The 18,787-nt window shown below is 37.5% G+C and overlaps 2 protein-coding genes across 10 annotated transcripts in view; one reads left to right on the top strand and one right to left on the bottom strand.

Moving 5' to 3' along the window:
• LOC127643479 (probable E3 ubiquitin-protein ligase HERC3) overlaps positions 1–10,986 on the top strand; it is a 30,195-nt gene extending 19,209 nt beyond the window's left edge. The window contains exons 21-25 of the mRNA XM_052126278.1: positions 3,227–3,290; positions 4,231–4,313; positions 5,080–5,263; positions 7,838–7,940; positions 8,864–10,986. Of these exons, the coding sequence (XP_051982238.1) occupies positions 3,227–3,290; positions 4,231–4,313; positions 5,080–5,263; positions 7,838–7,940; positions 8,864–9,072 (643 nt within the window). The 3' untranslated portion in view covers positions 9,073–10,986. The remainder of the gene's footprint in view (positions 1–3,226; positions 3,291–4,230; positions 4,314–5,079; positions 5,264–7,837; positions 7,941–8,863) is intronic.
• Positions 10,987–11,140: 154 nt separating this feature from the next.
• fam13a (family with sequence similarity 13 member A) overlaps positions 11,141–18,787 on the bottom strand; it is a 57,750-nt gene continuing 50,103 nt past the window's right edge. For 4 of the 9 annotated variants that reach the window (XM_052126270.1, XM_052126275.1, XM_052126268.1 and 1 more), the window contains 9 exons: positions 18,392–18,533; positions 18,225–18,306; positions 17,786–17,991; positions 17,589–17,672; positions 16,557–16,652; positions 14,749–14,832; positions 13,570–13,766; positions 12,627–12,728; positions 11,141–12,512 (listed from right to left, as the gene is read on the bottom strand). In XM_052126270.1, coding sequence (XP_051982230.1) covers positions 12,389–12,512; positions 12,627–12,728; positions 13,570–13,766; positions 14,749–14,832; positions 16,557–16,652; positions 17,589–17,672; positions 17,786–17,991; positions 18,225–18,306; positions 18,392–18,533 — 1,117 coding nt within the window. In that variant the 3' untranslated portion in view covers positions 11,141–12,388. The remainder of the gene's footprint in view (positions 12,513–12,626; positions 12,729–13,569; positions 13,767–14,748; positions 14,833–16,556; positions 16,653–17,588; positions 17,673–17,785; positions 17,992–18,224; positions 18,307–18,391; positions 18,534–18,787) is intronic. The other 5 variants (XM_052126269.1, XM_052126272.1, XM_052126273.1 and 2 more) reach the window with 3 other exon arrangements.

Genomic DNA, 18,787 nt, shown 5'->3' with positions numbered 1-18,787 from the left:
AAGCTCTGTTATCATTCACTCACCTTCATGTCATTCTAAATTCATATAACTTTCTTCGTCGCATTTCATTTGGTTACAAAACACAGAGGAGACCCAATGGCATTTGACGTCATTGATGTCAAGTGACTGACTTGACCCGTCTTGACATGATATATTTGAATGCAAGATAAAGAAATTTGCGAGCAAGGTCAGAGGAGAATATTATCAGTGAAAACATTTCGAGCTGTTCCTCACATAAAGATATGTTATGACTAGCATAGGTGCTACTTTTATGTTTTTTTTTTTGTTTTTTTTGGATCTTGACAGACCCTAGTCCCTATTATAAAAAAAAACCAGAGGACTCTAGAAAAAATCTTTGTTTCACTGACGAAAAAATTACAGTCATACGCCTTGACATTCGGATGTAAAGGGCTGTTCAGACCGACAGCTTTCTTGCGCTGAAAATATGCTTAGAGACAGCACAATTAACAGAACAGAATGAAGGTGGCTCAAAAAGAAGTTATTTTAGCTTGAAACATTGCTCAAAAAATGGTGCTTCTTTGTGCTTCTCCGTCTAGTGCATATTTACTTAGGAAAACAATTGGAAAACCATGCGTACAGATGCAAAAAATAAATAAATAAATAATTCAGTGAGAGTGGCATCTAAATCATGACAGATATAATTATTTTTTGGGTGAAGTATCCCTTTAAAATCTTTTTTGCTCCGAGAAAAGTCTGCGCACTCCAAAAAAAATTGTTGCTGCTTGTTCAATTTACTTAATTAAAATTAGCTGAAGCAATTCTAGAACATTTTGTCACAACATGATTTTATTGTTTTCTATCCATTTTAATTTGTAAAATGGAAGTTGAATACTTTTTGTGGTGTTAATGTAACAGTGATGAAACTCGGCAGGGGATTTCCCAGCATGCACTGCATGGAACTGGAAAGGAAGAAAAGTGTTGAAATTAAGTGTTATTTTATGTCTTTTTGAGCAAGATGAGAATAGGTGGAGATTTGTTAAAAGTTTAATGGTCTGCTATATTGATATTTAAAAGAGAGCCCGTTATGCTGGAATTTTGGGGGTTACCATTGTGGCGAAGAATGGCGCTTGTGCTTATTTTGATGATGGACTATCTGTTTCAATGGTTGCTTTATTTGAGTGCTGCTTGGCTCTGTAAACAGTCGCTATTAAATTGACAGTGTAACAGTTTCAATGTCCTTACACATCCTCAACTGGCATATACTAATGATTACTAAAATAAATTAAGTTGGTCCAACATAAGAACATGTATTAAAGAAACCTTAGTAAATCAAGTTTGACGAACTTAATGAAGTGAAGTGATGATGTTGGTTCAATGAAACTGACTTAATCTGAATGAAAGACATTAAATTACTTGTAAAATCTTTCTTATTATAACAATTCAGTTAATTAACTTCATTTTTTATAGTTACTATGCTTGTACAACTTCGCTCTTGTTAGCTTATTTTGTTGTTGTTTTTCCACTAAAAGCCATCAGTCCCTAATCAAATCAGCTCTGCTGCCCACAGAGAGACACTGCAGACCACTATATCACAACCCTTGCTTGCTGAAATCAATAGAGTTCCTCTGACCCCTGAGGCTTTTCTGAGAACTTGAAGTTATAAACATACTACACAAACCAGTGAAAAGGAACCCTTTTAAACCGTTTGCCACAACGTTATATAAACGGTATCAGAAGCCACCCCTAAAGCCTTTGAACTGTTTGTGAGTCAGCGGCAGGCCACTAATTGGTTGCAGAAAACCAGGAAACCAGTCCAAAGATGACGGCCATACCAAGTCTGTAATCATGTTTTCTGTTTGCGTCTTCAAGGCTGTTCCTCACATAGTTCCTGAATAATATCATCTTATGAAAGCAACCATCAGTGGAACTGGTATTGGCAATTATTAATTTATGTAAGATCAGTATCAGTATCGACTATAGCAAAGCCACACATGTTGTCAAAATGCTTTGGTGGTTGAATTGCTTGTGTGCAAAAGTCAACAAGGAATGCCATTTGCGACCCGTTTTACTTCTTTAATCTGACATCCAAAAAAAATTATGATGGGATTTAATATGGTCAAAAAAGGGCAGTGCGTACTAGATTAAAGTTCGCATATTGTCCCAACCGTTCAGCAGACGACGCCATCGCCACCACCCTCCATCTCGCCCTCACCCACCTAGATAAATGACTCATACGTTCGAATGCTGTTCATAGACTTCAGCTCAGCATTCAACACAATCATTCCTCAGTACCTGATTGGATTACTGCCAGACTATTAAACAGAGGCCAACTGAGTGAATTGGAAAGCATGCAAATCAGGCTTCTTATTTAAATGTTGGCTAATTTGAATATATCAATGCCTCAAAAGTGTATTGATAAAATAATGTCCCGATCAATAATCAATAAATCTATTTTTTTATGACATCCCTACTGATGGCTTCAACAGGAGCGTATACCATTGATTAACAGCCTCGGAGCTCACAGTTGGTCTGTCTTTAAAGAATTATAATTTATCATTGAAAATCAGTTCACCAATGGAGAAAATGAAACTGTTGTGGTCTGCTTGCAACAACGTGCACTTATGAATCATGCACAATAAGACCAGTTACATGCATTAAGAAATTAAATAGTAGTGTTTTATTTTATTTACTTGCAAATAGGTTTCCGCGCCATAGCCGGGCTGGTAATTCTGACGCCTGTCCTGGAAATATCAGTATTCCACTAACTTGCATCCTGTAATGAGGACATATTTTTAGAGTTACTCTGGCCTCTCATTTTAGTTTATTTTTGGAAAAAGCTCCAGCAAACATATCATGCTTGCATATCTGGTTTATTTTGTCATGGGAAAAAAATGTCATTTTGTTATTAGTAGTGGAGGATATTATCCCTGCTCTGCTAATCCAGGGTTTTGGTTTTATAACCAGCAGCTGGTGAGCTCTTAGGTGTGATTATGTGATAGTAAGACAATTAAATGGCTGCCGTTGACAGCATAGATAAAAAGAGAAAAATATGGAAGTGTTTGGTCTGCTTGTTTGTCATAATAAAAATGGGCACAACTTGCTAATGCAAGTATCACCAGAATATCATAGACTTGGGGGATGGGATTTTTTTACTTGGGCCATTAAGCAGCCACCTAGCAACCCTAGAAGACCCTAAATGTACAAATCTGGTTGTACTAGATCTAAATGTTATTACCTCTCAATGTTTCTCTCCATCTGTCCTCAGGAGTCTGCAACAGCTTTTGGAGTTTGAGGGAGATGTTGAGGAGACCTTCTGTCTGAACTTTGCAGTAAGTTGCCAGACTCTAAAGTAAACATGACGTCACAAAACGCATCAAGCGTTGAAAATCCATCTAAGTGTAAGAATATGTCACGAACTGATAACAGAAATTCATGTCAATGGTTCTCAACTGGTTTTGCTTCAGAACCCAGATTTTACTTTGGACATCAAACCCAACACAGTACCAAAATAGTTTATGGAACAGAATTGGTGGAGTAATGTACTCATGTTAAAAACTAGACCTACTGTATATGTGTAACCATGTTCCACTGTGAAGACCGGTACTGTCCCTGATCTACTGTATGGTAAATCGTTAATGTTGAAACAACATTCAACCGATGCTTTTACAACATGCTTTTTGGCATTTAGAATTAGTAAAAATGTATATTGTTCAAGCTTTTAACTATATTTTGACTATATATTCCGAAATTCACATATTTAGTCCGAAATGGCTTTAATTTGTTTGTTTTTTTATAAAATAATAATAAAAATTCAAAAGTAAAAAAAAAAATAAATAAATCTAAAACTGTTATTCGCGAAGTGAACACAAGGAAGAATATTTGATCATATGTACTTTTTATGTATCAATATAAAATATTTATTGCGAGAAGTAAAATATAATAAAGATTAAAAAAAATATATATATATATGGGAAAATAAAATTCACGTTGTTTTCGATTCTATTTCACTAAGTGAACACAAGGAAGAATATTTTATCATATTTATTAATACCAATATAACAATCCAAGTTAATGAACAGCAATATTTGACATTTTTTGCTTAAACAATTAAAAAAAAAATTTTACCCAGGACTTCTGTAAACTCTTATCAGTGGTCATGCAAACAAATAGCTGAAATCGCATTTTGAAATGAATGAAACAATTGATTGAAAGAACTGATGTACAAAATGTAATCAGACAAAAGTCCCACATCTGTCACTGTCTCCACAGATCACAAGAGAGTATTATGGGATCACAGAGGTGAAAGAGCTGGTACAGGGAGGGAAAACCATCGCTGTGGACAAGACAAACAGGTGTGATTCTTTGCTGTATCAAGCCAGCGGTGTGTCTCTTTCTAGTTCTGAAAGAGGTCAGGATGTTCCTGTTAGTGCCCCATATTTCACTGTGTGTGAGAGTGAGCAACAGCGTGTGTGTTTGTGCAGAGGGGGGGGAGGAAATGCAAGATTATGAACATTGCAACCACAAATGGGACATGAATGCAAAGACAAATCACTACTTATTGTATGTGTTGCCAAGTTAAAGGGTGCATTTCAGTAAAACAGTAAAGTGGAGATTGTATGAAACCGATAGTGGGGTGAGAATAAAGGTGAAGTATATGTTTGGAACATGCTTGTATGTTTTTTGCATGTGCCGGTGTGTCTTGCTGTCTAACATTAACTGCAGAAAGAGCTTAAAGCAAGGCCTGACACACATTTAGTTTACTTGGCTATCTAAATGATGACATACTTTAGACTTTTGTTTTTATATAAAGCCTATTTTAATGTCTACAGACTAACCGAATCCTTAAAATGCAACTTTTCGCTTTATTCCATATCATATTTTTTCTTTGCCGCCAAAGAAAAGCTACGTAAAGTAACGTCATCGTTTGCGGTTATGTTAAGCATTTTCAAAGTCTTTTTCGTGGAAGAAAACGGCGTAAGAGTGTAAATGTAGCAAAATCAATGCATTTTCAAACTTCAATGGATTAGTGCGGACGTGGTCGGCTAAGAACATAAATGTTATATTCTATACTGAACATTATAAACAAAGTGTAAGAAACTGTTTTTATGTGTTCCTCAGGAAGGAGTTTGTTCAGGCGTATCTGCAGTATGTGTTCAGTGACTCTGTTCAGGAGCTGTATTCGGCCTTCTCCAGCGGTTTTCTGAAGGTCTGTGGTGGGGAGATCCTTTCTCTCTTCCAACCCTCTGAGCTCATGGCCATGGTGGTGGGCAACAATAACTACAACTGGGAGGAAATGGAGAAGGTGATGCAAATTATATGTACTGCTGCGGTTTAAATTTTGAAGCTACCCTACATCAACATAATCATGTGTAATTGATGTTATATACTTGGAATTATAGACCAAGCCCACTTGTAGTAGGCTAACTTAAAAGAAATGTCTAAAAGCCAACAAGTGGGAGGTGGAGTTATGCCATGAAAGAGGTTCAAATGCAGACAGCAAAACTGTAACAAAAAAATACTAATAATATATATATATATATATATATATATATTATTGATATAATACCAATCTGTCAATGTTGACAGAAAACCAGCCAGTTACAATGTCAAGAAAACGTATGTGAACTCTTTGGAATTACATGCGTTTATGTAAAAATTTGTCTTAAAATCTGGTTTGATCTTCATCTAAGTTAAAATAATGAACAAACACAATCTGTTTTAACTAATAGCACACAAATGATTGTATTGTTCTTGTACATGTTATACATCATTCAAAAATTCACGTTGTAGGTTGGAAAAAGTATGTGAACCCCTAGGCTAATGATGTCAACAAAAGCTAACTAGAGTCAGGAGTTGGCAAACCTGGCATCCAGTTAATGAAACGAGTTTGTAGGTGTGGGTTAGAGCTACTCTGACTTATAAAAAGCACTCAAACATTTTGAGTTTGCTATTCACAAGAAGCATTTGCTGACGTGGAACATGCCTCGCAACAAAGAGATCTCAGAAGACCTACGATCAAGAATTGTTCAAGAAAAGGTTATCTCGAAGAGCTTAGATATTCATCTGTCCACAGTTAGACAGATTGTCTATAAATGGAGATGATTTAGTACTATAGGTACTCTCAATAGAAGGTGCCGTCCAGCCAAGATTACTCAAAGGGAACACCGCAGAATGCTCAATGAGGTAAAAAGAATGCTAGAGTGACAGATAAAGACTTGAAGAATCATTGGAACTGGTTAACATCTCTGTTCATGAGTCTACTATACAGAAAACATTAAACAGGCATTGTGTCCATGGCAGGACACCACAAAGGAAGCCACTGCACCAGAAAAACATTGCTGTGTACCTGAAGTTTGCACAGTCCACAGTTCGACTGGGAAGATGTTTTGTGGACTGATGAAACTAAGGTTGAATTGTTTGGGAAGAACACTCAGCACAACGTATGGCGTAAAAAATGCATCTCATACCAATATGAAAATCCCAACAGTGAAATATGGTGGATGGAGCATCATGATTTGGGGCTTGTTGCCTGGATCACTTGCCATCATTTGGAAAAATACATTTCCAAGTTTATTAAGATATCCTACATGATAATGTCAGGGTGGCTGTGCACCAGCTGAAGCTCAGTAGAAGATGGGTGATGCAGCAGGACAATTAACCTAAACATCGAAGTAAATCCACAACAGAATGGATTCAAAAGCTTAAACACATTGTGTTTGTCAGTACTTGTCACTTTGATGAAGACGATATCACATTTTATGACCAACTAATGCAGAAAAAATGCTAAATCCAAAGGGTTCACATACTACCGATTTACTGATGAGCCAAAACATGACCACCTGACTAATATGCTGTTGGTCCTCCGGTGCCACCAAAACAGCACGACCCACCAAGGCATGGACTCTACAAGATCCCCGAAGGTGTCCTGTGGTATCTGGCACCAGGACATTAGCAGCAGATGCTCAATTTGATTGAGATTTGGGGAATTTGGAGGCCAGGGCAACACCTTGAACACTTCATCATGTTCCTCAAACCGTTCCGAACAATTTGTTGAGTGTGGCATGGTGCATCATCCTTCTGAAAGAGGTCACTGCCATCAGGGAATACCATTGCCATGAAGGATTGATGTTTAGGTAGGTGACACGTGTCAATCTGACGTCCACATGAATGGCCGGACCTAGAGTTTCCCAGCAGAACATTGACCAAATCATCACACTCCCTCCACCGGCTTGTCATCTTCCTACAGTGCATCCTGGTGCCATCACTTCCCCTGGTAAATGGTGTACACGGCCATCCACGGGACTCATCAGAACAGGTGACCTTCTTCCACTGCTCCAATGTCAAGTTTCAACGCTTGCGTGCTAACTGTAGGCGCTTTCGATGGTGGACAGGGGTCATCTTGGGCACTCTGACCGGTCTGTGGCTACGCAGCTCCATACGCAGAAGTGTGCAATGTACTGTGTTGTGACACATTCCTCCCGTAGCCACCATGCATTTTCTGTGAATTGTGCAACCGTTGACCTGGGTCAAAGATGCTCTTACCCAGTCATCTTGCCATAAACATTTGGCCATTGTCAAAGTCGCTCAGGTCTTTACTCCTGCCCATTTCTCCTGCATTCAACACGTTGACTGCGAAAACCGATTGTTCCCTTATCATCCAATCTACCCAGACCTTGACACGTGGCCTTGTTTGGAGATGATCAACATTATTTGCTTCATCTGTAAGTGGTCATAATGTTTTGCACATCAATGTATATTATTAATATAGTACCACTCTGTTCTTGGATTTTTGATTAAATGTGGTCAATGTTGTCAGCTTAATGAACCAGTTACATCACATTAATGCCTTGCATTTGTAATGGCTTTTTTCTTCCAGAATGCCACATACAAGGGTGAGTTCTCTGCTTCCCACCCGACCGTGAGGATGTTCTGGGAGGTGTTTCATGACTTCCCTTTGGAGAAAAAGAAACAGTTTTTATGTAAGTCAGTGGCATTGAATGCAGTGTAGTCATAATTTTTGTCTATTGATGAAAATGTCCTTTAAATTGAGCAAATATTTCGTCATGCCATTTTCATTAATTTAGTCAGTTTTACTTGGACTGAAATGGCATATAATTTTAGTAATGGAATAACATTTTAGTTGACTCTAATGTGTGAAATGACGAAAACATTTCAAACTGTAACAGACCCAAAACATTTTTTATAAACATTTAATTATTACATGTTCATATGCGTCGAAAGGAGTCAGTTGAGGTGGTTTGGGCATCTGGTAAGGATGCCCCTAGCTGCCTCCCTAGGGAGGTGTTTCAGGCACGTCCAGCTGGGAGGAGGCCTCTGGGAAGACCCAGGATTGGGTGGAGAGATTACATCTCCACAATGGCCTGGGAATGCCTCGGGGTCCCCCAGTCAGAGCTGGTTAATGTGGCTTGGGATAGGGAAGTTTGGGGCCCCCTGCTGGAGCAGCTGCCCCCGCGACCCGACTTTGGATAAGCGGTTGAAGATGGATGGATGGATGGATGGATGGAAGATTAAAAGACTGAGCTCCATAAATAATAACATATCAAGAATATACTGAAGTGTTAGCTACTTGTAGAAGTTAATCTGTTGTAATCTTCCTCACGTTTTAGACACTTTGAAATATTATGTGTTACGTGTTACACGTTTTCATTTGATGGTGCACGTGACGTAGCGGCACGTGGAAAAACAGTATATGCTAGCTTTTAGAAATGCATTGTGTCGATTTAAAGTCTTCTGCAAATATTCACTCATATTGTGAATTGGCCGTTATTGTTTACAAATTAGATCTTTTGTGATCACTTATGCTGGTATGTTTTTTTTATGCAAATCTATGGAAATAACTATTTAATTGATAACTGATAAATGCATATGTTTGTTCTGCCAGTGTTCCTTACAGGCAGTGACCGCATCCCTATCCATGGTATGGCCAGTTTACGCATAGTCATCCAATCGACCGCCGCGGAAGAGCACTACCTGCCTGTGGCTCACACTTGCTATAACATGCTAGACATGCCCTGCTACCAGACCAAAGAGACCTTATGGCACCGCCTCACACAGGCTGTGGAGCAGTACGAGGGCTTCAGTCTGGTCTGAGAGGGACTGCCGGGTACCGAGGTAGGGCTCCGGAGGTCTGGAAGCCGGTTGAAGGGATCTTTGAGCATCTGCTGACACTGCACTTTAAACTTGTGAAGAAAAAGGAACTAAAGCTGCTTTCGCATTTACTTTACCACAGAAGAGCACATACTGCATCTATTATAAGTAAATCTATTATTTTCGTATTTTTTTCAGAGTGTCTCTGACCTAATTTGGTTGCATCAGATGTAAAAAAAAAATTCTTTTATTTTTTTTTTTGTTATGAAAGTTTATATTTTTAAATAATTAAAAAATATTATTAGGCATATTCGGCAAAATAAATGAAAGCTTTAAATTTCTTTAAATATTTTGTAAATATCATTAATGTTTTTGAATCCAAAAAGGCAGATTGCTCTCTAAGCCACAATATTTAGCTATTTTGACTTTCTGGTAAGACGCAAACAAATTTGGAACAAATTTGCTAGTTAAAATGCACCAAATGCCCTCCTTTGCTTACTATTGACCAGAGGTATGCGTTTAAATAAATATTCCAGGTTCAGTGCAAGTTACACTCTATTGACAGCATTTGTGGCATAATGTTGATTATCACAAAAAAATATTTTTGACAAGTCCATCGCTTTTTAAAAAAAAAAAAAAATGAAAAAGTTAGCAAGCGATTTTTATCACACAAAAATCAAGTTAACACGCATATTGTATACGACTTTTTGCCATACATTTGACACAGTGAGTATTTTAACATTTACGGATTGGCCCCATTCACTTCTATTGCAAGTGCTTCACTGTAACCCAGATTATTGCTTTTTTCTTTAAAGAAAAGGAAGGACGTCAAAACAAATTTTTGTGGTAATCAACATTATGCCACAAATGCTGTTGATTGTATCTTGAACATGGAATAATCCTTTCATGTCCATCCAGAAAGATCTCTGTTACAAGCCTCTCCTCCAAATTGGGAGCTCGTCCAGGATCAAGAAAATAAAACCACCAATAAAACGTACCAGACGGACAGTTTCAAACCCAACACACAAAAGGGTTTTAATGTAAGAACAAATCCCCTTGTTCCGAGCTTTACTCTTTCTATCTGTGCTCAAATTACACAGATTATGTAGTTCCGCACTTTCTAAATTCATTGAAACTTATTTTTTTTGCATTGATGTAGATTTTCATGTCATTAGAAACATCAAATGTCTCTTCTTAAAGGTAGGCATGCATGGACGTGCCATGCTGGGGGTGGACGCTGAAGCTGCTTTTCGTAAAATTTTGCATTATTTAATCAAGGTAAAAAAAAAAAAACATGGGAGCGGCTTTGGTTGAGATTTTGTTGAAAAATGTGATCCAGCAATAACTACTGGTTGATGTGTACTAGTTATGGTATTTTAAATAAGATTTAATCTGACAAATGTGAATATTTTTAACAGTTGCATAATTTTTCCATTCAATCCATTGCCGTTTTCGATCAAGTCCCACCTGTTATCTCGCAGAAAGGTCATCTTATATACTGTAAAGGGGATTTTTTTTTCTAATCATGCTTTCTTAATGAACAGAGTTTGAGTTGAGTTGGTTTGCCATTACAAATGGATCAAAGTGACTTGCCTATGGTTCCTCAGTAGTTCTTGGTGTGTTGACAGAGAATGATATGCGACTTTTAATGGACCACAGTGATGTTGTTTGCTGAGCCCTGTGGTCAGGTGTTTTGCATCTAGCTGCATGAGATGTATACATTTTTCCATCATGTACAGTCACGTAAAGAAGTGTTCCTATCCAACTTAATCCTTTCTGTCAATGTATGCAAACAAGGGCTTCTTAGTGGCTGATGCATTGTTATTTTAGTAAAGTATATTTACTTTTATAGCTTTCAAATGAAATATATTGTTTTATCTATTTTTTCCAAAACAATAAAATTATAATTTCTCTTCAGATTGTTGTACTTTTTATAGTTCACATACAACACACATACAAACACAAATCCCCTATTGGATTCAGATTAAATCATCAAAATTCACACTATTGTGTATAAATTAATGAAACTGAAATGAATACTCGACAACAGTGAATTCAGAAAAAATATGTTTTGGTTTTATATCATATATACAAAATACAAATACAATCATGTACTAAAATGTACAGACAGTATTCATTTTTATCCATCAAACAAGTGTCACACTACAAGTTTCCAATCTGGAGAATAAGAAAAGGGGTGACATGCTCATTTCGTTTGGATCTGAGTTCACCAGAAGCAAACAGCCCATTTGGCCATACAGGTTTGCTTTCTGATTCTTGGTAACATTTTCAAGGGGATTTTGTCGACCCATATCACTGTTAAATAGTGACTATAATGTGATGCCCATTTAGACACTGGAGATGAAAAAATACACACTACAAAAATAATGACAGCAGGTTTATAGTACCTTGGTTGTGCATTTCCACACCATTATAGCATGACAAAGGATTTTTTTTTATTGGTTGTCTTTTTGTTTTCATAATGAAAATGACCGGATCTTTAGTATGTTAATTCTAGCTTATTCAATGGTCTTAAGGTTACAGCTTCAGTGTTAGAACAAAAGAAATAGTTTAACTATGAACGAGTACAAACAATGCAATTTCTCAGAAACATGAATATTGAAAAATAAACCATTTGCATGAAATATGGCACCAGTCAATAACGAAAACATATACAGAGAGCCTTCCTTCCGAAAATCTGTTACCTTCTTCAATTCATCGAGTACAAAAAGTTCCTATAATGATAAACTCTCAAAGTATTTACAATTTAAGACGTAAATTCTCAATGTTCTTCAAAGCTTATTAATGTCTGATTACGAAAAACACAGTTGTATATATATATATATATATATATATATATATATATATATTATAGCAATATTAAGATCTAAAGATCCATATGAACTGTCGTATTATACAACATTAAATATAACGGAAACACTCTTCTGGGTTTAAAAGGGAATTGTGATTAGAGATTTGTCGTAATCTTATTACTTTTATAATCTGGTTGCATTTCGAAATCCATGGTATCTAGAAATCTTCAGTCAAAGAAGAAACCATAAGTCATTTTGGATATATAAGTAAATATAACAAGTATTTTATCTGTGTACTGTGGAACAAACAGCACTTTCAATGCTTTATTGGTGAATCAGGCATGTCTTGGCATCCTTCACAGCTAACATGCCTTTAATGGGAAAATATGGCCATGAACAATGTGGATAAATTAAATGTCTTTGTACAAGCTGTATTGCTTTGATAGCAGTATCTGGACTGGCTAGTAGAGTAAGTCCTTCATCAGGTCACCTGAATGAGCTGTACACTAGATGAATTTAGAAGAGTCTCTTTTACTGATGAGCACTTCCAGCAGCCTGAGTTTGGCTTTAATGTGCTTGTATTCATTGTATTCCCCAGCCAACGGTGTGCGATCTTCTTTTTGGATGTTTCTATGGGAACAACGAAAGTACAAAGAATGTAAATTAATACGATTCATACTTTTCAAGAACAAACACACTTCTGATGAACATTGAATTTCATTGTGAAAGATTCATTTTCTTTACCTGCCGTTCTGCTTGAAGAACTCATCCTCAAATTCACGGAGGTTTTTGCGGATCCTTTTCTTTTCTTCACGAGCTTCCTGGAGTTGCTCCACAAGTTCCTGCCTGTGTGTTTGTGTAGGAGGGAGTGGAAAGTTTTAAGATTATATCTGCACAGCAACAATGAAAACACAGCAACAATTTCCTTATTTAATTTTTGATAAATATCACTCAACCATTTATTACTTTTAGCAGTTTGTTTTTTATGCCTGTCATGCATTTTTACAAGATGAATTATTAACGCATAAAACACCTTTACAAGATTAAAGCATGGGAGCTCTTTCTTTAAGTTTAAAGGAAAGGCGCTTACAACACTAGAATGTGTGCACTTAATCCCTTATGTCGACCCATATCACTGTTAAATAGTGACTATAATGTGATGACCATTTAGACACTGGAGATGAAAAAATACACACTACAAAAATAATGACAGCAGGTTTATAGTACCTTGGTTGTGCATTTCCACACCATTATAGCATGGCAAAGGATTTTATTTAATTAATGTTAAATGTTAATAGGAATGATACCTCAAAAAAATTAAGGTGACACTTTGCCATTCAACTAGTTTTGCAACACACTCTGATATAGCCATCCATTGACCAAGACAAGCTCTTCATTTAACGAGCTTATTGGAAACCAATGATAACTTCAGACAGTTAAAAATCAAATTTGCTGCATTAATATGTAAGCACTCTAAGGGGCCGTTATGTATAGGGGCCAATAGAACAGAGTGTAGGTGTTTCGAGATGCAATTTTCAAAGTTTAAGTACTTTATAACTGCACGAGACACTGGAAAAGCAAGACTTGGTGCAATGGTCAAAATATATCCGTCTAGCACATTTGCATTAAAAAAACAAACAAAAACAAAAAAACAGCACATTTGGATGCAAAAATGCAGTCCACCTACATTGTAGCAGCATGTAAATTGGACAGCCTCATGTCCGTTGTGTTCTTGGATGGCGATAGCTCATCGACGGGCGAGATGAAACCATCTGCGTCCTCTTCCAGCTGGTCGAGAAATCCCAGCATACTCAGCTCAGGCTTAACCGTGACTGTGAACTGTGTCATTGTGTCATTGTCTTCGTCTGAGCCATCCTCTTCCTCCTGGAAAAGAGCAGATGGTGCTGGTTAGTTCAATTCCAGCTTAACTCAAGGATCCACGAGGTAACGCCTTGGTTGACTGTTTTTGCACAATCAATTTAAGAGTTCTCTCAAATGAATATTCTGGATTAAATACAAGTTAACCTCAATCGACAGCATGTGTGGCATAAAGTTGATAACCACAAAAAATGTTGACATGTCCATACTTTCTTTGATAAAAAATAAAAGCAAACATTTGGGTTGCAGTGAGGCACTTGGAGGTGAATGGGGCCAATCGGTAAACGTTAAAATACTCACCGTTTAAAAAGTTTAGCCACAAGATGTAAACAATATGCACTTTAGCAATTTAATTGCACTAAAAGCATGTTTACTAACCATTCCTGTGTAGTTATATTAAAGTTTACAACATCGTTGCCATTACAATTCTGTCTTTAAACCATATACCGAATTAAATTCCATTGTAAGCGCCTCACTGCAACCCCGATTTTTGCTTTTTTAAAGAAACGGATGCATGAGTCAATTATTGTTTGTGGTAAGCAACAATGCTGTCGATTGAGCATGACATATTCCTTAAATATTTTCAAAACAAAGCTGAATTGCATTCAAAACAATCACTGCGCATCAGATTTGTGTTAAGCCATTGTGTTAGTAGTACAATGAAAAGCATCAATAATGTGACAGAGCAGTAAGTTGAATTCATATCAGTTCGAGCATCGAGATTTCTTAAAAAAAAAAAAAAATGAGCAATGCAACTTTTTTCCTGCTAAATCCCAAGAGTGATTTGATCAAACTACTATGCAATCAGTAGGAGTCGAATTACACAGCACTCCCTAGTATGTGCCCATGCAGTTACTGATTCGCTTTGGGTATCTCCCAAGTCACAAGAAGCAACAGGCTGTGATCATGATTAGGTTAATGAGGAAATTGGGGGGAAGGAGGCCGGTCAGGCGTATGACTGATTGGTTGAGCAGCAACAGCTCTTCACCTTGGTGTCGCTGAAGAACAGGGCTGGTACACCCTCGATTATGGGCTGCAGCAGGGGGCCTCTGCGCTTGCTGGAAGGCGAACCCTGTGGTGGGTGTTAACAATGGTGTTACATCTCAGTAAACAACCCTTGAATCAACCCATACAGGGCAGGAATCAGTTCGTTAAAGGACTCCTGCAACTTTGGGCATTTGGATCAGTTTCAACCAAGTAGGTTCCAACTTGTAAGTGAATTCTGTCATTTTGGTTTCCTCTCTTTAAAGGTGAAGTGTGCAATTTCTGTGCTTCTAGCATCACCCAACGGAAATGCAAAAGTATTTTCAAACCGCTTTTCCAAACTCTGCCATTGTTCTGTCAAATAGTCCCACCCCAAATTCACCATTGGTTGAGCCAATGTTTCTGTCAGGTTGGTTGGGGTGCTTATACAGAGGAATGTTTTGATAGCCCACAGTGTTTACCCTTATATGGGGAATGAACTTAAATGGCTTAAGGCCGAAACAAACTCTACGCAAGTATGTGAAACCAAATGCTTCCAGCTATGCAAGCTTGATTTTGTGCTTTGTTGCATTCATAAATGTGTCGAATTTAATAACACAATGCAAGTACGCGTTGCAGTCTCAGTACTGCCACAAGGGGCACTATAGCGGACATTAGTGTGAACTACACTCTTACTACTCAACTATTGCCAACTATGTCTGAGCAAGTCAGTTTAAGTCCATATATTTACAGCAACTTACCTGAATAATACATCCAGTATAATGGCAAAAACTTTTGAAGGTAACTCTATCACCCCCTTGAGTGCTGAGGTTTGTTACCGCAACAGTAATGCAAGAATGCACATTAAGCATGTTCAACTGGACTGTGTGTTGGCCAAGTGCTCGCATATGCATACTTGCGTCAAGTATGTTTCTGGCCTTACAGTTGTCTTTGCATATTAAACTGGGATAGGAGAAAGTATTGTAACATTGGAAACAATTACACACATCACCTTTTAACTACTGTGCAGCCCATTGTTTTGGTTTTGCCAAGAGCCCATTTTAAAAGTTTTTTGGTCAAACTTTTACAGAACCAAGCACATAAAAAAAATGCAGATAATAAAGTTAAAAGACATTCAGTCATAAGTACATATGGCTTTAGTGTATTATATAATGGCAAAGTCTGTATAAGAGATACAGATTTTGTGTTACATAAGCCAAATGTTTTCCAAACATACATAACAAATATATTATTTGCATGTATTTATACAGTATGTACTTAAAATATGTCTGGATTACTAACAATATTGTATCAGAGCTTCAGAACATTTTTACTTATATTGAAATGCAAATTCCTGTGGAATGGCAATATATAGTAATCATGGTGGCAGTGCTTTGGAGGACTTTAAGAGTACATGTTTAAGAGTCCTAGGTAGGGAAGGAATGGTGTTGCAAATACCAAGCCACAGGATATGACCTCAACGGGCCACTCTTGAGCTCTTGTTAAAGACAGATTTAGTTGTGTAAACAAGCCCCAGGACTGCCACCGAAACAATACCGCAGCTACATGCTTATATTGCGCTACTGCTAATGCTAATTCCTCTACTAATACCTCAGAGACTTAACCGTATGATTTAGCTCAAAATTAAGTTAAAGTAATGGCTAGAAGGCCTTTAATACAAATGAGAACAATGGCTGCTAGCGTAGCATGGATATACATAGTAAATATGAACTATTTTATTCTTACTACATTGAAATATGTAGTACATAGGCAAACTGAGATGGATACTGGAGGAAGAGGGAATGAAGGAAATAGGGCAAAAACGAAACTTACAATGACTGGAATGGCAGACGCTCTGCAGAGGATCTGTTTGACGAGCCGGTATCTGTCATAGAGATGCTTCATAACCTGCCTCTCATTCTTGGTGACCTTAAAAGAAACAGTGATTGAAAGTTAAATCACTACTATAGGGTTCCTACATTTTTGACACCAATTTTTTTTTTTTTTTTTTGTGACTTTTGCATGGCGCTTCCATTCATTTGTGATTACCAATTTTTTTTTCCCAATCATTCACATTCAGACTAATTTGCAAATGAATCATTCAGACCATTTAGTGAATCTATTTAATTGATTCCTTGAAAGAAATCTGCTGGATAACGATTCTGGAAATTCATTGAAATTCAGATTGATTTGCTAATGAATCATTCAAACCAATTAGTGAATCAATTTGACTGATTCATTGAAATAAATCTACTGGATAAGGATTCTGTAAAATCATTGAAATTCAGACTGATTCGCTATTAAATCAGGCCAATGTGTGAATTAGATTGATTCATTGAAAAAAAAAATAAAATCTACTGGAAAAAATATTCTGGAACATTTTAGAAATTTAGACTGATTCGCTAATGAAGCATTCAGACCAATATGTGAATTAGTTTGATTGATTCGTTGAAAAAATAATCTACTGGAGAAAGATTTACTAATGAATCATTCAAACCAATTAGGGAATCAATTTGACTGATTCACTGAAAAAAATAGACTGAATAAGGATTCTGGAAAATCACTGAAATTCAGACTAATTTGCAAATAATTCATTCAAACCAATTTGTTCTACCCATTCACTGAAACAAATGGACATAAATGAACAATTCACTCACAAATCGAACATCACTATGGCTTGCCAATAAGCAATATTTTAGAGCAGACCATAACTAGAAAAATGTACATTCACTATGAAGATTTCACTGACTTTTCCAAGATCTTTCAAATTTTCATGACTTTTCCAGGCCTGAAATAATTTTTTTTTAAATCCCATGATGTAAACAGGTTTTCCTGCTACTTTTTTTTAGATTTGCATGTACTCACTGGTCTCCCGTGGATGCTCTCGTAATACAGAAGACCTTTCTGAAGGGCTACCTTCTCTGCTCCGATCTGCTCACGGGTCATATCCTAAATGTCAACACGGAAAGATGATTTTCTGAACTGTAGTATCCCTATTCCCCCCCCCAAAAATCTGAAGGATTTATGCATTTGTTTATTATTAAAAAGTAACAAAAACACACCTTAATGTCCTCAGGTCGCCCCATCTCATTGCGTTTCTCCTGTAGTTTGTTCATAACTGCTTCCATCGTGCTTTCCACAGGGGGTTTAGGGGCTTTTGTCTCGGATGGTTTCTTTTCCAGCTGAGACCCAAAGCTCTTGGGAAGCGTGTTACTGCGCTGGCGGGGGATGGGCGTCAAATCCTCCTCTGATTTTAACAACTTGTGATCTGTGGAAACCAGAACATGGAGTGTTCAGCCATTTGTTTATATGTTCTTTGAAAGCCTTTATCAGATCAGAAGTTCTGTTCCTGGCATTCAGAACCCACAAAGGCTAGTGAGAAATTACATCCGACTGAGACATTCTGTTGCTGTTTGTCGAACACGATATTATGAAGGTTGGATCATGCTCATAACGTTTATTGTGTCTTTTACTTCTCTTGGAGAGGCATTACATCTGTACCTTTAAAGTCTTTGCGCATCTTGGTGAGTTCATTCATCCACCTCAGAACCTCTGGGTTGGCGGCTTTGTCGCCATGTGACGGCTGCGAAGAAAACACAAAGCTCAATATTTGCACTAAAAAGAGTGACAAACTTTTCGCAATGTTGAAGGATTTTGAAATGACTCACCCTGTATTTGCGTTCCTCCTCAAACTTCTCCTCAAACCTGCGGATCTTCTTCTTGAGGACATGGATGCGTTTTGAAAGCTGGGCTGAGGTAAGCTCCTCACGGTCGTCATCACAGGAACCTAGCGACGAACTCCTTCGCCTACTGAATGGAGATCAAAATAAATAAATGTTTTGGGTGTGTTCGCACCATTACCCGATTTGCGCAATTCCGTTAGCGAATCTGGTGCTTAACCAATTAAGACATCCATCCATCCATCGTCAACCACTTATCCTGTGTACAGGGTCGCGGGGGGCTGGAGCCTATCCCAGCTAACATTGGGCGAAAGGCGGGGGACACCCTGGACAGGTCGCCAGTCCATCGCAGGGCCACACATAGACAGACATACACTCACACTC

This window comes from Xyrauchen texanus, chromosome 5 (genome assembly GCF_025860055.1).
Source record: "Xyrauchen texanus isolate HMW12.3.18 chromosome 5, RBS_HiC_50CHRs, whole genome shotgun sequence".
In the NCBI taxonomy this organism is placed as follows: Eukaryota; Metazoa; Chordata; class Actinopteri; order Cypriniformes; family Catostomidae; genus Xyrauchen; species Xyrauchen texanus.
This window is presented reverse-complemented; position numbering and strand designations above follow the sequence as displayed.